This window comes from Quercus suber, unplaced genomic scaffold, assembly GCF_002906115.3.
Source record: "Quercus suber isolate HL8 unplaced genomic scaffold, Cork oak 2.0 scaffold_34, whole genome shotgun sequence".
Classification (NCBI taxonomy): domain Eukaryota; kingdom Viridiplantae; phylum Streptophyta; class Magnoliopsida; order Fagales; family Fagaceae; genus Quercus; species Quercus suber.
This window is the reverse complement of record NW_027069499.1, coordinates 1,034,719-1,054,410: the sequence shown is the minus strand read 5'-3', so window position 1 is coordinate 1,054,410 and position 19,692 is coordinate 1,034,719. Positions and strand designations below refer to the sequence as shown.

Sequence of the window (19,692 nt, the reverse complement as noted above, 5' to 3'; positions counted from 1 at the left end):
ATGGATTTCCATCATTGCATTCAAAATATATTAATGATTTGCATATATAATTATTGACATTATTTCACTTGAAGCTAACATATTGAACCTAACATGTAGTTTCATTAGTTACAGAAATTTGCTACAGTGCTTAATTACCGAATCACATGCTTAATACAACCTACTGAGCTAATTAGTACTCAACTGATACATGATGCTAGCAATGTGTGACAATTACAATGACTAATACCCTACACAATCAAGTACACACTAGCCACTTAGTCAATTACATTCAAGTAACAGTAGCAATAAGCTCAACCCACTCAAGTCTCAACGCAGCAACTCAAGCATCACAGGCACAATAGCTCACAAAACCAAACTCAGCAGCAGATCGTCTCAGCATCACATATGTACCGGCATGCTTTCCATAATGATCCTAACAAAAGGACAGCTTGAAATTTAAGTATAATTATTTCCATAATAACTCAATCAACCATGAACTCATGCACACTCAACTAGATCTTATACCCATTATTTGAATATAATAATTTCCATAGTAACTCAACAAAGCTTACACTAATAAAAGAAACGAGAAATATAATGAGAACTTCTACCTTAAAGGAGATTTGGGAAGACACTATTTCATAAAATCAATTCAAATTGATAGGGATCAAATTCAGAAATTAAGAGTATGAACTACGAACACAACCTACCACAAGCAAGGAAAATAATTATTAGAAGGACCAAAATTTGAAAATTCCAACAATGATCAAGAAAATTAATATGTACTAGAGCTGTTTTTGTTCATAAAGGACTTAATTTATCAAACTGCATATAAGTTCATGGCCAAGAAAATTAATTAGACCACAACATGATTGAATCATGGTTTCAATTAGCACCAAGCCGCAAGAAGCCAAAGTTGTTGACCCAGAGTCTTTGGCCCTCCGAGGCTTCGCATCTATGCTCTTCCGCCATATCCAAAAGTTTCAGATCTTAGCAATCAGATCAATTTTGGCTTTTAATTTTTAGAAGGGAAGAAACTGAGAGAGAGAGAGAGAGAGAGAGAGAGAGAGAGAGAGAGAGAGAGAGAGAGAACTTCTGTTTGAAAAATTTTAAGAGAGGAGTGAAAGAGAGAGAGAGAGAGAGAGAGAGAGAGAGAGAGAGAGAGAGAGAGAGAGAGAGAACTTCTGTTTGAAAAATTTTAAGAGAGGAGTGAAAGGTTAATTTTGGAGAAAAGAGAAGATAGAAAGTGGCGGGAGTTCGAAAAATTTTCAGGGCAACTTTGTCATTTGGTTCATGTGGTTAGAGTGAATTGCAGTGACCAGTTATCAATCATCTATTGAATACGAAATACCAAATAAGGTGCTGACGTTGTAATACAGAAACACTATATACTTTCTCCACAAAGACAGAGACTTCAAAAGGCACGTGATGGAAAACCTTAAAAATGACACGTAAATTACTGAGGCTTTGTGCTTACTTGAGAGGGCATGTTGTGAACCTAACCACTTGTAGAGATCATCGTTGAGCCCAGCCTATGATGATGAGAAAAGAGAGGAATAGGAGGGTCACTTCTAAATGGTTTTTTTTTTTTTTTTTTTTTTTTACTTTAACGCATCCAATGAAAAATAAAAAGAAAGAAAGAGATAAGTTAACGCGTTAGCTTTATTTTTTAAAGTAGATAGGTGTTGAAATTTAAAATGAGAACCTAAAGAACATGAGAATCTAAGTTTTTCCCTTTAGTCAATTAACATGATAAAACCTTCAACTCCACAAAATTTTTTTATGAATATTGATGATTAATTGGATTTTATAAAGACCCATAGACTTCATAAATCATATATTTAGGGTGTCAATTATGGTAAATATTTATTCACTCATATTTTTTGGGAATTTAAGTTTTTTTTTTTTTGTTACTTTTTAATTTTAACATACTATCATTTAGTAAGGTTTTTCAATTGGTGTTGTTTATGTGGTGCTTATGATGAGTAAGTGGTAAATACAAACAACAACAATTCAAGGCACAAATTAATCTTACGGGTAAGTTTTATAGCTAATATTGCATTTAGTAGCAAATAATGCATTCTCTAAACTGTAACTTATAGTAACATTTCAAATTACAAAAAATTAAAGGAATATATATATATATATATATTCTACAAAATAAGAAAAATAGACCAAAATTTCTTTGAATCTTATTTTTCAATAGTTTTTAGTGTGTTTGGATTAAGATTTTGTTAATTTGTTTAAAGTGGAAAAAATATATATAATCACATATATCATAAAGTTGAAGTACAATTTTAGAATTCAAATCAAATCAAAATTCACAATTGCAATCTAATTTTATGCTATCTGTCCAATTAATTTTTAAAATTTTTTTGCCAAGTGACTTCCATTCATAATGCTCAATGTGGAAACTGAGATGAATATTTCACCATCACGGTTATTGAATGCTTTTGTGTGTAAGTGCAGGTTACATGCTAGTACAATATAATATTGTAGGCCTTACTCCCATTTTATTTAGGTGGCCATTATAAACTTCTATGCAAACACTAATAGCTGCTAAAGAAAGATAAAGTACTGGTGGGTAAGACAAAAAACTATATGGACCTATGGTACATAATGGTAAAATAATTAAGAACTTGCTACGGCACTCTTAGTTATATAGTTTTGGATGGCAATGGAACATGCTTGCGGTATTCTCCAAGAGCCCACAATGGGAAAACATTTCTATATGCTGAATAGTGCAACATGCAGTTTTTCAAGTAGACTCCTGTAGTTTCCTGCCACAACAAAGCAATTAATGATTAATTACAAATTATTGGAAGTAAAATTTAAGCATAGTACGTCATGTTATTTTACATTCTTTTCTGCCTTTTATTTACTATTAAAATAGAAAGTGATAGCTTTATTAGTTGTGTTGCAACTTGCAAACTACTATAAAGTGCATTAGTCAATTTTCGTATTCTAGTTAGTATCATTTTCCTTCTATTTGTTATTTGAAGTTATGTTAAACAAAGACACCTGTTGAGGAAAATCGCCATTTTCCAATTGGGAATTGATTATCAACTTCGCTGCACGATGAAGAGGTGTCGGGTCTCTTTCAGCCTATTACAAGTAAAATTTTATTCTTAGAACTATTCAAGAAAAGCATACGATAACATGATATATATGTTTTTAAACCATAAACTAACCTGTTTGGCATGAATAAGACCCATCATTGCCCATGCAGTTTGTACCAAATTTGATCGATTTCCTTCAAGAGGTATATATATCTATGACCAAGCATAGAGAATTTGTTATTTTAATTTTGATCAAAGAATCTATACAACATCTACAAAATCTCATTTAAAACAAGAATAGATATAAATTTCTTTAAATTGAATCATTGATCTACAAAAACTACATTGAACCAAATTGATGTAACGAAAGATATTAGATATGAAAAGATAAAGAATTTAGAGGCTTAAAGCAAAATCCATGGTTAAACACTACCTTTTCTGGGCATGAAAGATGACTCTCCGACCAGCCACCATCATCTTTTTGTGTTCTGAGTAAAAAATCAACAGCTTTACGTATAGCAGAACAATTGTTGTAAGTCTCGCCCACTGCAACTAATGCTCCAAGGGCAAACCATGTACCATACATAAAACAAATTCCCAATTTCCATACCTACGACAAAGTCTCATCTTGTAATTGATTTGTATTACATCTATATATCAACTATGATAACAATAATAGTAAGAAAATATTTAAATTCATCTTGTAATTTATCTGACATAATAACATAATAATATGGTGTAAATGCAACTTTGATTCTACATTTTGGGCCGATTCTTTTTTTCCTTACTTTTTAGTCCTAGTTATGAAAAACCATGTCCATTTTGGTCTTTGCGGTCAATCTACTAACAAAAAATTTACATGTGACAAACGAAGTACACTATTAGCCTGTTAAATGCTGATGTGACTAATAAAATAATAAAAAGTTGATTTGATTTTTAAAAAATGCCATGTCAAAATTTAAATAAATAAAAAATTGAAAAAAAATTAATTCTCAATTTTAATTTAAAATGAAAGAATTTTTTTTTTTTTTTAAAGAACTAAAAAAACTTTTTTTCTACTTTAAAGATTGAGAATGACACGACTTCTCAAGACCCTACCAAAGAATAGATACAAAGTATTTCCATTATATTCATACCCCCCCCCCTGCAAATAGCCTAGTTATATATATATATATATATTTGCTGACGTAGTCAATTTTCTTTTAAAGATCTACCACACAATGAAAGCATGTCTTAATCTCACAGATTTGATATTCGAATGGCATTCCATAGAGACTAGAATGAGAAGTCTAAAATATAGGACTAAAAGTGCATTTACTCCTAATAATATTGAGTAAACTAGTACATGAACATACCAAGAACCATCAGGCATTTGTATATCTAAAATGTATTCAACTGCTTTTTGAATGGAATTCTCAATCTCCTTTTTCCTGTGCTCAGGGTACAACTTCTTAAACAAAAGTAACGCTTGGACTGATGATGCAGTGCACTCAACATACTCATGCTCAACGACAATACCTCGAAGAATTCTGTGGGATTAAGCCACTAGAAGGGAAAAAAAGGCAATAAATTTTCCACTGATATATGATAATTAAGATTGAATATATATGTATAAATTTTCAAATGAACATTTCAACGGCACTTCAATATGTTAAGGTACTAACTTCTAACCACTCTTGAGCTCCTGCGGGCTCCCAAGCTGATAAACCTCCATTCTTACTCTGCATTATTAACATGAGAGTAATGATTAAATATGTAAGGAAACAAGCCACAAAAATTTTTAAAAATAAATAAAAAATAATAATAATAACAAAGTTGCTTTGGAGTTAGTTCAAAAGATGATGAGGGTTTATATATATATATATATATTGAAAATTGTAAACAATTTGGGTTTTTAAGAAGAATATTCTTAGATAACATATCTCTCTAGATTTGAACAAGTAATTTCAGCACTTTTAGATCCAACTATAACAATGGTAGCTTGTATTACCTATTCACTCCTACGCATGCAAAATAAGCAAACATAAATATACAACACTATGTTAGACTAATGGTTAGATGATTAGTTCACCAATTCATAATTGTTTAAGATTTTAGGAAGAGTAATAAATTTTAATGATATTATAGCAATTAGACTATAACTCCCATTAATTTAACAAGTTAAAGGTCTTAGTTGATACTTATTAAATCTAGGTCCATTTATGAGGGAAATGTGTTAGCAACAATGATAAAATCAATTAAATTCGTCTCTTCCTAAGGCTCCGTTTGGGAGTTCATAAGGGAATGGAATAGAATGATCATAAGAGAATGGAATAGAATGGAATGTATTTAAGTAAGGGAAACGAATGGAAACGAATGGAATGGAATGGAATTAAGTAACTTTGATTGGATGTTTTAAAATAAAGGAATGAAAATGAGTGGAAAGTAAGTAATCTTGTTTGGGAGCAACGTAGAGGGAATGGAATTAAATCATTTTATGACAATATTACTATTAAACCCCTATTTTGAAATAAATGGTTGAATATATAGGGGTATTTTGGAAGTTTTAGTAAAAAAATTATTAAATATAATTCCATTCATTCCCATTCCTCCTAATTTTTGAGGAAATGAAAATTTGAGGTTTTAAGGAATAGAGAAGAATTAGTGTTCCTTTCTACTCATTCTATTCCCTCCTACTTAAACTCCAAAACAAGGGAATGAGCTTTCCATTTCCTCCATTAAAACTCCTAAACAAGGGAAGGGAAGAATATTCTAAAATTATTATTTTCATTATTTTGCATTCCATTCCATTTCCTCTTCCCAAACGAGGCCTAAAATGCATATGCTTTTGCTACAAATGGTAATTTATCATTCTATGAAAAGTTAATCCTCANCATATATATATGTTTTTAACCATAAACTAACCTGTTTGGCATGAATAAGACCCATCATTGCCCATGCAGTTTGTACCAAATTTGATCGATTTCCTTCAAGAGGTATATATATCTATGACCAAGCATAGAGAATTTGTTATTTTAATTTTGATCAAAGAATCTATACAACATCTACAAAATCTCATTAAAACAAGAATAGATTATAATTTCTTTAAATTGAATCATTGATCTACAAAAACTACATTGAACCAAATTGATGTAACGAAAGATATTAGATATGAAAAGATAAAGAATTTAGAGGCTTAAAGCAAAATCCATGGTTAAACACTACCTTTTCTGGGCATGAAAGATGACTCTCCGACCAGCCACCATCATCTTTTTGTGTTCTGAGTAAAAAATCAACAGCTTTACGTATAGCAGAACAATTGTTGTAAGTCTCGCCCACTGCAACTAATGCTCCAAGGGCAAACCATGTACCATACATAAAACAAATTCCCCAATTTCCATACCTACGACAAAGTCTCATCTTGTAATTGATTTGTATTACATCTATATATCAACTATGATAACAATAATAGTAAGAAAATATTTCAAATTCATCTTGTAATTTATCTGACATAATAACATAATAATATGGTGTAAATGCAACTTTGATTCTACATTTTGGGCCGATTCTTTTTTTCCTTACTTTTTAGTCCTAGTTATGAAAAACCATGTCCATTTTGGTCTTTGCGGTCAATCTACTAACAAAAAATTTACATGTGACAAACGAAGTACACTATTAGCCTGTTAAATGCTGATGTGACTAATAAAATAATAAAAAGTTGATTTGATTTTTAAAAAATGCCATGTCAAAATTTAAATAAATAAAAAATTGAAAAAAAATTAATTCTCAATTTTAATTTAAAATGAAAGAATTTTTTTTTTTTTTTAAAGAACTAAAAAAACTTTTTTTCTACTTTAAAGATTGAGAATGACACGACTTCTCAAGACCCTACCAAAGAATAGATACAAAGTATTTCATTATATTCATACCCCCCCCCCCCCTGCAAATAGCCTAGTTATATATATATATATATATATTTGCTGACGTAGTCAATTTTCTTTTAAAGATCTACCACACAATGAAAGCATGTCTTAATCTCACAGATTTGATATTCGAATGGCATTCCATAGAGACTAGAATGAGAAGTCTAAAATATAGGGACTAAAAGTGCATTTACTCCTAATAATATTGAGTAAACTAGTACATGAACATACCAAGAACCATCAGGCATTTGTATATCTAAAATGTATTCAACTGCTTTTTGAATGGAATTCTCAATCTCCTTTTTCCTGTGCTCAGGGTACAACTTCTTAAACAAAAGTAACGCTTGGACTGATGATGCAGTGCACTCAACATACTCATGCTCAACGACAATACCCTCGAAGAATTCTGTGGGATTAAGCCACTAGAAGGGAAAAAAAGGCAATAAATTTTCCACTGATATATGATAATTAAGATTGAATATATATGTATAAATTTTCAAATGAACATTTCAACGGCACTTCAATATGTTAAGGTACTAACTTCTAACCACTCTTGAGCTCCTGCGGGCTCCCAAGCTGATAAACCTCCATTCTTACTCTGCATTATTAACATGAGAGTAATGATTAAATATGTAAGGAAACAAGCCACAAAAATTTTTAAAAATAATTAAAAAAAATAATAATAATAATATCAAAGTTGCTTTGGAGTTAGTTCAAAAGATGATGAGGGTTTATATATATATATATATATATATTGAAAATTGTAAACAATTTGGGTTTTTTAAGAAGAATATTCTTAGATAACATATCTCTCTAGATTTGAACAAGTAATTTTCAGCACTTTTAGATCCACCTATAACAATGGTAGCTTGTATTACCTATTCACTCCTATGCATGCAAAATAAGCAAACATAAATATACAACACTATGTTAGACTAATGGTTAGATGATTAGTTCACCAATTCTTAATTGTTTAAGATTTTAGGAAGAGTAATAAATTTTAATGATATTATAGCAATTGGACTATAACTCCCATTAATTTAACAAGTTAAAGGTCTTAGTTGATACTTATTAAATCTAGGTCCATTTATGAGGGAAATGTGTTAGCAACAATGGTAAAATCAATTAAATTCGTCTCTTCCTAAGGCTCTGTTTGGGAGTTCATAAGGGAATGGAATAGAATGATCATAAGAGAATGGAATGGAATGGAATGTATTTATGTAAGGGAAACGAATGGAAACGAATGGAATGGAATGGAATTAAGTAACTTTGATTGGATGTTTTAAAATAAAGGAATGAAAAGGAATGAAAATGAATGGAATGTAAGTAATCTTGTTTGGGAGTAACGTAGAGGGAATGGAATTGAATCATTTTATGACAATATTACTATTAAACCCCTATTTTGAAATAAATGGTTGAATATATAGGGGTATTTTGGGAGTTTTAGTAAAAAAATTATTAAATATAATTCCATTCATTCCCATTCCTTCTAATTTTTGGGGGAATGAAAATTTGAGGTTTTAAGGGAATAGAGAGGAATTAGTGTTCTTTTCTACTCATTCTATTCTCTCCTACTTAAACTCCCAAACAAGGGAATGAGCTTTCCATTTCCTCCATTAAAACTCCTAAACAAGGGAATGGAAGAATATTCTAAAATTATTATTTTCATTCTTTTGTATTTCATTCCATTTTCTCTTCCCAAATGAGGCCTAAGTGCATATGCTTTTGCTACAAGTGGTAATTTATCATTCTATGAAAAGTTAATCCTCACCTGTAAATAAAGTAGGATATTTACTGCATCAAACAAGCACCCCGGTTCCATTTTCTCACCAACAACTTCAGGTGGCATCATTGAAAAAAGCAAGCAGCACTGTGAAGTAAAGGAGAATTTGGTCACACGGTGATTATGGACAAGTAGCAACAGTAGAATTTGAAGAGGCATTAAACAGAGTTATTTACCTTTAAACATTCTGCAGTGCAATCAGAAACTTGTAATCCATGATCTTGATCAGAGAAAGTCCATGATCCTTTAGAAATGTGACGATGCATTTTTCTAAAGTCTCCAGTAGGATTGTCTCTAACCTTTACATTGTTTAAGAGAACACAATAACTCCAAATGACATATTGATAATGACTTTCCTAACCAAAAATGTAGACGTTTATGATTTAAGAATTGAAAATCAAACCTGGGATCTTTTTATGAACTCATGCCCTTTCGCCAATACCGGTCCAATTTCATCAATGAGATCACTAGCTAAAAGAGCTTGAATACTTAAACCCATATCCCACGATTGACTGCCAAAACTCTACAGACAAATTGCATGTATCAAAGTCAGCAATTCATATTACACTGGAAAACCATATTTTATGCTAATGGATAGGTAAAAAAAGTTCTGCAATTGTTTTGAATAACATGTGTACTAACATGCGCCTTGATTCCATCTTCAGCAACCCATATGTATTCTTTCACCCTAGCAAGATGCTTCTTATAAGCATCCCCATCTGGATCTTCAACCCAACAAGCAAGCATACACATTGACTGTTCAATGCAAACGGTATTAGGAGGAATATTATATAGCCCAAATTAACCATGTTTATGGATTTTCTAGAGCATTGTAGAATCACATTACCTTTTCCACAACCCCAATGGTAATGTATCTAGTGATTTCATCTTCATAGTGAATGAGCTTCATTGCTGCTTTAAGAGCTTTTTCTCTAACCAACTTATTTAAAGGCCAACGAGTGAGAATAGGCTCAGTTAATATGTATAAGCTATCCCAAAGTAGATCTTGTATCAAAGGATGCGGATAGTAGATATCCTCCTGTAGTAATTGATTTCCACAATCAATCCATTAACCCAAAAAAAAACAAAACAAAAAAACAAAAACAAAAAACCAAAAAAAAAAAACTCAATGAATGCATTGAAAGAAGTATTTAAAAGACTATATGGTATATGTCATTCCACAATTATCAACCATGAAGGTTGTTGGAATATTGAAGAGTGAGTGACGTGATTATCTTAAGTACTAAATTTCTAGATTGGATACTAATTACAAGTTTGAGTGATTAATATAATACAACTGGGTCCAAACCTACATGCTTAACTTTTGGGTCATGTTATGTCCTTATATGTCATATTAACTTTTCAATTGAAGTCTTCTCATGCTGTTATCTCCTCATCAAAGGTAAACTCACCTTTGCGCATTGATGACGTGCTTTGGCCCAATTAACTTCACTGTAAGGTTGAGTGTAAAGTTCCTCCCTTAATTGAATAATAAGAGGTGTGATTGGCCCAACAAACCTTCTCCCATATAAGTATGAAAAAGGCAAGTACACCAACCGACAATAGATCCACATTTTGGCTACATTTTGGGCACCACAAAATTGATATGTTATTATTAGAATTTGGTGCATTAAAAAGAATGTTAAACCTCTGTAGTTACAAAGGCATCAAAGAAATGAACTAACTCTGTTAAACATCGACTTAACTGATTTTAGACAGGTTCCACAGGCAATAATGATTTAAAATACTTAATGAAGAAGTAATCATATATTGTATAAACCTGGATACATGGGAACATATGGAGGAAGAAGCCAAAATTCCGGAGGCATTGGGTTGGCTCCAGCCCATTCAAACACACCAAGTATCTACAGTTTACAGGACATCGCATGCTAGTGTTAATTATCAACAGAAAGTCAGCATGCATGGTGAGTACTTGAAACCAAATATGTTCATTTCTCAAATTGTGAAATAAATATGATTATATTTTAATTGAAAATATAAATTATTTTGAGTATTTAACTCTAATTTGACGTGAATCTTCACAAATAAATAGTCATACCGAAAGCCAAGACTTTCCCCAAGAAGATATGTGCGTTGCACCACCACGATCAAGGACCCATTTTCTTGCTCTTGCACAAGCATTGTCCTGGCCACCATCAGGCCCTTCCCCAAGTATTCGCATACAAATGTAGCTGAGAATTGTGCAAAACATGATGCTATGCCCTCCTATGTAAAATCCCCATCCACCATCTTCATTCTAAAAACAAAAAACAGAAAATGAAAGTGAAAATTTTTGCAAAATCTCTATTCTTATTGATTCAATAAACATTTTAAACTTTCAAGAATATATACCTGATGATTGTATATGTAACGAAGAATTTCTTTTTTATACTCAGCTGGGAATACAGTATTAAGATGTCCTGTAATGTAAAAACATAATACCTGCATTTTTTTTTTTTTGGGATCAAATAAAAGAAAAATAGTAGTTATCCAGCTGAAAGCCGAAATAGTTCACTAGCAAGAATGTTATTTGGAACAATTTCATTGTTCACAGTTAACTCAAACTTAATTAGAAGATATTCTGGAGGTTTATATTTACTTGACAAATTATAATGATAATAAATTAATAATAATATTGAAAACTTAATAATGATAATGATGCAACTCACAAAAGGAGGAAGGAAAAACAATGGGCCAGCATTTTCAGCAGGCCAATGGCCATCACAAGACTGTAAGGCAGTATAGAAATGGACAGCCCTCCTCAATGTAATTGTGGCCTTTTCATATGTGATTTCCTCTCCATCCTCAATCTTAACTGGGGGAATTGTATGTTTGAAGTTTTTCTCCCTCAAAAACTGCAATCATTTCAGGAATTCCTATGTCATTGGCCAAAAAAATTCCCAAGGCATTAAACTTCAAAATACATATGTGTGAACAATAGCATCACCTACGAATACCATAGAATTTCATTTCACACAAAATAAAAAAACCAAAACAACTTTTATAAATTTGGGCACTATATTATACTAGAATTTTAGTTTGATGAGCATCGATCAATAATATCTTTTAACTAATCCAAGTGGCCAATAGAAGTTACTGAGGGTTTTGGTTGTTGTTGGATTTTTCTTCTTAATTTTTACTTTCATTTTTTATTTTTTGGTGTAAATACAATGAAATGAAAGTTGTTAGAATTGAGAATCAATTTTCTATATATAGGCAAGCATAAGTGTGTTGTACAAGTAATACGTTTTCAAGTAAAGTATATTGGACCTTGAGTCCATTGGGCTTGTATACTAATGGCCCCTCGCAAACTCAAAGTAAGGATAAGAAACATTGAGTGTGAAAACTAGATCACAAAAGCATCTTATGGGATGAGATTTAGTATAGATGCCTGCAAGCTGATCTTGACAAGAGAGAAAATTTATCTGTAATACCATGTTAAAATTGATATTCAAAATTTAGATATAAGAGTATTTTATAAGTAATATGTATGTAGTTTAAGTAAAGTTCATAGGGCCAATAGCCCGTTGGGCTTCTACACTACCAAAAATAAATCTCAAATCCAATTAAACATTTGATTTTGATCTTCTATGTCTAGTGTTTGGCTGTTAACAAATTTTTATTTTATCATTTTAGGTTCTTTTAAAAAAATTTAAGTAGAATTATACTTTAACTAAAATAAACAAATCAACAAAATGAACATGTACCAATTATATATACATTTATATGCCCATGCAATGCAAAGATAATGTCAGTTATATATTTATTGGTGAAAGAGTGATTCTAGTGGTACAATAAATTGTACTATATTGTTTTACAAAGGGGTAATTACACTCTCTTGCTTTACTGTTTGGGGAAATGACACTCCATCCCAAACTTAAAGGGAAAAATAACTTTTTCCTCCTTGACATCCGATTAAACAAACTTTGTTAAATTAATATTAAAAATATTGTGTACTAACTTACCATTCGCTTAAGGGTAAATTTCTAAAATTATTTTATTTCATTATTAAAATTCATTATTTTAAATTTTTAGTTAATTATTTTAAAATATTAAGTTTGAATTTTTCTTATTAATTTTTTTTTTCTTTTTTCAATGGGTTATGTAGAGATTTTGCATTGCAAGTATTTTGGTGTTTAATAATTTTTTTGTTTATTCTAAATTTATCAGATTTATTTTTACTAACAATGGCTAAATTTTTGTAAAGAGATTCTTATAAAAATTTAGAATATTTCATTACTAATATAAACAAAAGGGGGGTGTTAATTTCTTTAAACCTCAAGTTAGGGGAGTGTAATTACCCCTATTAATAAAAATATATATGACAATAGATTGGATTGGTTTGTTTTTGAACCAATCAGATATGAGTAAGAAACTTATCATACTAAAGTGAGTTATTATATCTATAACCCTAACATGATTTTTTTTATTTGTCAACTTAACTCAATATAACTTTTTCATTAAAAAAGAGGCTTTAACAAACATTCTAACCTCTCTTCATTTTCATTAAAGAAAAGTACCCAATGACTTTAATAATACTTAAATCCTTAAGTTTGTAGTTTGGTAATTAATTCTCATAATCTACTAGTCAAATAATTTCACAAAAATAATAAATAAATAAAATACCTATGCATGATATACATAAAATAAAAAAATAAAGTCAAATCACCTATAAAATAACTAACTTTGCATTTGGGTTACCTTTTTGCTGAAATTTTATTTGCATATTTGTTGAAAATGGTAAAAGTTCACTTGTATTTCAAAAAATTGAGGTAATAAAAAGTTGAACACAAACATATAAGTTTAAAAAAAAAATTAAAAAACAGCAAATTCAAACGCATGCTTAAATATATAGAGCTTTAATAATAGAATATCACATGTCAAGTAAAGAAAAGTCAATTAAAAAAAAAATATATATATATATATATATAATAAACTTACTATTAACTACTCAAATTTGGTAGTAGATCTAATCCAATGCTGAAAATATTCATATTTGAGAATTGGACATTAAGTTTTATTAATACTTTCAGTGATCTGTGATATAAAAAATTTAATATAATTTCACTACACAAACATATATTGAAATATATCAATAAAAAATATAAATTTAAAATTTATAATAAGACTTTATGAACGTGCGGGTTCGGTTGGATCAAATTGGGTACAGATAATAAGTAAAGGTAAATAACGAAATCATTGTTGAAAAGTGTAATTCGATTTTCTCTTGGTTGTGTGTTGTGCGTGTGGGGCTAAAAGAGTCTTTTCCTTTTATGCTTTCTTGAATAGTGCATTTTTGAATTTTATTACACACGTTTTTTTTTTTTTTAGAATCATTATTACACTTCATTTTCGGGATATCTAGATCCTATAAAAGTTCAAGTGTTATACTATTGGATTCTATTCAATACAAAAAACAACTATGGACGGCATATATATTTATTTATGGGACCGGCTTGTGTCCAGTGAAAGTTTTCACTGGACACAAGCCTTGCCTTTAATGGCATTAATGGCTCCTAGATTCCTAGTAGAAGAGTCAAAACAACACCAATCCAGTTAAACAAAATAATGATAATAATTACATATGCAACCAATTATACATTTTTTTTTTTTGACCGAGTACTGGTTTTATGTGAAAATAATATTGCAGTAACTATGATTTGTCACCTTAAGGCTTAAACATTGTGAAAGAAGTAAACAAAGAATTAAGAAGAAATTGCACTATAGATCACTAGAGTTTATCAGTTAGCGTAATCAGTTCCTCAAATTTTAAATAGACACTATTAGTGCTTCAAGTTTTAAAAATAAATTGTACAAGTTCTTTTGTTAACTGATGGGTTAGTGGTACTGCATACGTGGTTGATGGAATAGTGACCTGATATATTTTTTTAAGGAAAATGTTAACCAATGTTGGCATTGGTTTAAAAATTATTTTTAGACACTTTATTAGAAAAATGATAAAATAATAAAATGTTGTTGACAACTTTTTATATTTTGCATAAAAGTAGTGTCTTTCTTATTATGGTTTATTAATTATTGTTTCAAGTGCATCCATTAATATAACCTTTTTTTTTAATTATATGGTATTTTTCTAAGAAAAAATTACGAATATTATTTTACACTTCAAAAACCCATTAATGTCAAAATACTTGATCATGTAAATAACGGATAATACCAATCAAACATGATTAGAGCTCTTTTTTCCAATCATTTATGCGGCAATTTATAAGACTATCAATATCTATGTGTATTATTTAAACAAGTTACTTGACTCAATAAAAAGGTTATGTGACTAAAACTATAAAGGATGACCTTTTTAATACCACATCATGGGTTAAAGAAAGATACTTAAGAAATATTTGTTAAAATTGTTGTGTCATGTAAGATAGTTGCTGAATGAAACAAAAACATGTCATAACATTATTTAAAGGGTCATGTTAAAGGGTGCCTTTTGGACAGAAATGGAGCCATTCTTTGGCTTTAAAGAGCAATGGCCCCCACTAAAATTTGAAAAAATAAAAAAATATTGGTATATACATATAGGTACTAGTTTAGCAATTTGATTCAATAAATTTACACTTAAGCCTTATAAATAAGCCCAATAGCAAAATCACCAACACTACCAGTACCAAAGTAACGAAATTTAGCCCAACCAACCGATTAGAAGAATGTTTTGACCATGCATGACAGAAAAATCATTATTTTAAGGTACCTGCATTCGCCAGAGAAGATCACCGCAAGCAGGGAATTGACGTCGATTTTTGTGGAAATTTTGACGAGCCTCTTCAACCTCAGCTCGCTCTTCTGGTGTACCAGCCTCAGGATCAAACTCCCATGTCTGTCTTCCGGCAAAGTTATTTGTACTAAAAAGGTAAGGGTCATTTTTGCCCTCTCCTATCTTCAGCTTCCACATTCTTTCTTAGTTAATTTGAATCTGCATGTGCAAAGCTCTATTATAGTGATGATAATGACACCACTCTCTTCTCTTCTCTTCTCTTCTCTTTTGTTTGTAACTATTAGAGTCTGCGATAGTAAATAAGCATGCATATATATAGATACAATGAACATTTTTTCAGAAAAGAATATTAGAGTCTGTTATAGACAAACAACATACAAAAAGATCTAGAAATTGACCATTTAGATGGTGTATAGCAGAAAACACTTATGTGATCCCATATATTTCACTGTAAACATGTTAGAATATGAGAGAGAGAGAGAGAGAGAGCTACCTTTATGAAATATATGGTACTCAAAACATGTAGTACTGTTGTGTTAAGAACTTCCCACCAATATAGATTTGGCTATGGAGGGGAAAAAATGGAGATTTGAGGGTTTGAAAGGCCTTAAACTTGAGAATAATTTTTTATCTTCACCTTTTTTTTTAATTATATGGTATTTTTCTAAGAAAAAATTACGAATATTATTTTACACTTCAAAAACCCATTAATGTCAAAATACTTGATCATGTAAATAACGGATAATACGAATCAAACATGATTAGAGCTCTTTTTTCCAGTCACTTACGCGGCAATTTATAAGACTATCAATATCTATGTGTATTATTTAAACAAGTTACTTGACTCAATAAAAATGTTATCTACTAAAACTATAATGGATGACCTTTTTAATACCACATCATGGGTTAAAGCAAGATACCTAAGAAATATTTGTTAAAATTGTTGTGTCATGTAAGATAGTTATTGAATGAAACAAAGACATGTCATAACATTATTTAAAGAGCCATGTTACACGGATGGAGCCATTCTTTGGCTTTAAAGAGCAATGGCCCCCACTAAAATTTGAAGAAATAAAAAATATTGGTATATACATATAGGTACTAGTTTAGCAATTTGATTCAATAAATTTACACTTAAGCCACCTTTATAAATAACAAACTCCAAATAAATAAATAAATAAATAAGCCCAATGACGAAATCACCAACACTTATACCAATACCAAAGTTACGAAACTTAGCCAAATCAACCGATTAGAAGAATGTTTTGACCATGCATGACAGAAAAATCATTATTTTAAGGTACCTGCATTCGCCAGAGAAGATCACCGCAAGCCGGGAATTGACGTCGATTTTTGTGGAAATTTTGACGAGCCTCTTCAACCTCAGCTCGCTCTTCTGGTGTACCAGCCTCAGGATCAAACTCCCATGTCTGTCTTCCGGCAAAGTTATTTGTACTAAAAAGGTAAGGGTCATTTTTGCCCTCTCCTATCTTCAGCTTCCACATTCTTTCTTAGTTAATTTGAATCTGCATGTGCAAAGCTCTATTATAGTGATGATAATGACACCACTCTCTTCTTTTCTCTTCTTTTCTCTTTTGTTTGTAACTATTAGAGTCTGTGACAGTAAATAAGCATGCATATATATAGATACAATGAACATTTTTTCAGAAAAGAATATTAGAGTCTGTTATAGACAAAGAACATACAAAAAGATCTAGAAATTGACCATTTAGATGGTGTATAGCGGAAAACACTTATGTGATCCCATATATTTCACTGTAAACATGTTAGAATATGAGAGAGAGAGAGAGAGAGAGAGAGAGAGAGAGAGAGCTACCTTTATGAAATATATGGTACTCAAAACATGTAGTACTGTTGTGTTAAGAACTTCCCACCAATATAGATTTGGCTATGGAGGGGAAAAAATGGAGATTTGAGGGTTTGAAAGGCCTTAAACTTGAGAATAATTTTTTATCTTCAACAGGCTGAAACTCGCCTAATATAGACAAATCTACACCGAGTATTAGAGAGTGCCGTAGTGACAAAGGTTTATTGCTCTAATTTCTTTTGGTTGGGTCAGCCGGATATATATTTGTTCACTTCTAGGATGTCCACCAACTAATGAAGGCTATTGGGACAACATTAAAGGAACTGAAGTCAAGACCGTGACTTATAACCAATGCTTGAGTGAGCACTCGTCCTCTAGAAGCAAGTACTATGGTCCACGACTGAAACGTACCCCTTAGGCTTTGAGAGTGAGAGAGAGATATGGGATACCTAGCTAAGTGATTTTGGGATGCAAATTTTTATAAAGAAATTACAATAACTTCTGTTAAGAACTTCCCACCAAAGTAAGAATATGGCTACGTAGTGAACATAAATGAGAGGTATGGGTAGTTTTGTGATCTTCAATAGGCTCAACAGTCTAATACAAAAGCTACACCTACTACGAGTTAAACTATACATATGTTGTCAGGAGGCAAATGTTGGGACCTAGTCAACCTCAAGACTTTGTCCTGGATAATCGTTTAGTTTTGTTAATATATCTTCTTGTAGCCATAAAATATTGACATTAGAAAAGAAATATTATTTGCAATTCATTGGCCAATTCAACCATGTGAACTATACTAAGATTTGATAAGACCAGGCAGATTTGCCTACTCCTTAATAAAGCTTTCAGTTTCCTTTCTAAAAATTAAAATTAAAATTTAAAATTAAAAAAAAAAAAAAAAAAAAAAAAAAAGGTTTTGATAAATGACNGGGACCTAGTCAACCTCAAGACTTTGTCCTGGATAATCGTTTAGGTTTTGTTAATATATCTTCTTGTAGCCATAAAATATTGACATTAGAAAGAGAAATATTATTTGCAATTCATTGGCCAATTCAACCATGTGAACTATACTAAGATTTGATAAGACCAGGCAGATTTGCCTACTCCTTAATAAAGCTTTCAGTTTCCTTTCTAAAAATTAAAATTAAAATTTAAAATTAAAAAAAAAAAAAAAAAAAAAAAAAGGTTTTGATAAGATGACTAAAAAAGAGAATGGGAAAGAGAGTCATTTTCCACAAGATGATGTAACCTTTTTGTTAGCTCTAGCTAGATTTATATGATTTTTTTTTTTTTTTCTTTTAACATAACATTGATGTTACAATTATGGGATGTCCCAAAATATTATTAATTATATATATATATATATATATATACTACAAATATAACATGCTTCAATAATATATCTGTTGATCAACCATTCATTTTCTTTCATTATTGTCCATTGCACAATAATTTATCCTCAGCAGTGGCGGAGCCACACACAAGGGGGGGGGGGGGCCAACGCCCCCCCAAAATTTAAAAAAATTAATTTATAGTATGTATATTATTTACATTTAAAAAAATGTAGCATGTAAAAATTGAAGTTGATCCCTCCAAATTCTGAGTCATTTCAATGGTACTCTTAAAAGAAAGAAAAATCATATTAAATTCATATAATTTAAGAGGTTTAACAAATTAAGCTATGTAGAAAATGATAAATTTTTGTATATATCTAATAGAAGAAATACATGACTTTCATATACTCTTTAAAATTTAGAAGATGATAAATTCTCTTAGTAAATTAATTTATATATATATGTGTGTGTAGAGGTTTGTTTTAACTAATATATTAGCATCACAACTTGGCTCTCCCAAACCAAAATTTCTAGCTCCGCCCCTGATCCTCAATAATGGTTGGGATCCCATAAAGTATGAAATGATTAATAATTGATTGAAAACCTAGGAAATAAATTTTCACCATTGGCATTTATACCCAACTACCAACAAATCAAATCTACCAAACTGGCACTTTCAAATATATATATATATATATATATTTGCTTTTGCCTTGATTACTCTAGATAATTAGAAGTTGTATCTGTATCTTGAAGCAATGGTAGATGTCTTCACTCAAAAACACGTCACATATTCGGGTCCAACAAACAACCTCAAGTTGGAGGTATGGATTACATGACTAATCGTTTCTTCTTAACTGTATAAAATTAAGATTTTAGTACACTGAATATGACCTTTTTTTTTTTTTTTACTATTTAGACAAAATATCTTATTAACAAATGAACATAAACCAAAAATATTGATATTCTCTTATAGGATAAGTACAAGTTGCTATTAAACAATCAACAAGAGAATGTTTTAACACATCTGTTTAAATTATTGAGCTAAGAGACTTGCAGATATTT

General features: G+C 30.6%; 1 protein-coding gene across 1 annotated transcript; it reads right to left on the bottom strand.

Moving 5' to 3' along the window:
- Positions 1-2,339: 2,339 nt before the first annotated feature.
- On the bottom strand, positions 2,340-17,504 carry LOC111984353 (beta-amyrin synthase). The gene is made up of 18 exons (XM_065770649.1): positions 17,300-17,504; positions 16,767-16,988; positions 11,396-11,581; positions 11,079-11,168; positions 10,786-10,983; positions 10,507-10,591; positions 10,139-10,305; positions 9,574-9,765; positions 9,369-9,482; positions 9,130-9,249; positions 8,903-9,025; positions 8,715-8,813; positions 7,485-7,541; positions 7,175-7,365; positions 6,246-6,423; positions 5,946-6,026; positions 3,004-3,087; positions 2,340-2,762 (listed from the first exon to the last, which is right to left on the bottom strand). Exons 2-18 carry the CDS (start codon positions 16,965-16,967, stop codon positions 2,640-2,642), a joined length of 2,289 nt encoding a protein of 762 aa, XP_065626721.1. The 5' UTR covers positions 16,968-16,988; positions 17,300-17,504; the 3' UTR covers positions 2,340-2,639.
- Positions 17,505-19,692: the final 2,188 nt, after the last annotated feature.

What these genes read in the sequence shown, in the direction of transcription:
- LOC111984353 (XM_065770649.1), bottom strand. Translation starts at nt 16,967, where the DNA reads ATGTGGAAGCTGAAGATAGGAGAGGGCAAAAATGACCCTTACCTTTTT. An exon ending in GAGCTCAAGAGTGGTTAGAA is followed by an intron (nt 7,366 to 7,484) that starts GTTAGTACCTTA and finishes TTTCCCTTCTAG; the next exon opens with TGGCTTAATCCCACAGAATT. An exon ending in CAAATGCCTGATGGTTCTTG is followed by an intron (nt 6,424 to 7,174) that starts GTATGTTCATGT and finishes ACTTTGTCGTAG; the next exon opens with GTATGGAAATTGGGGAATTT.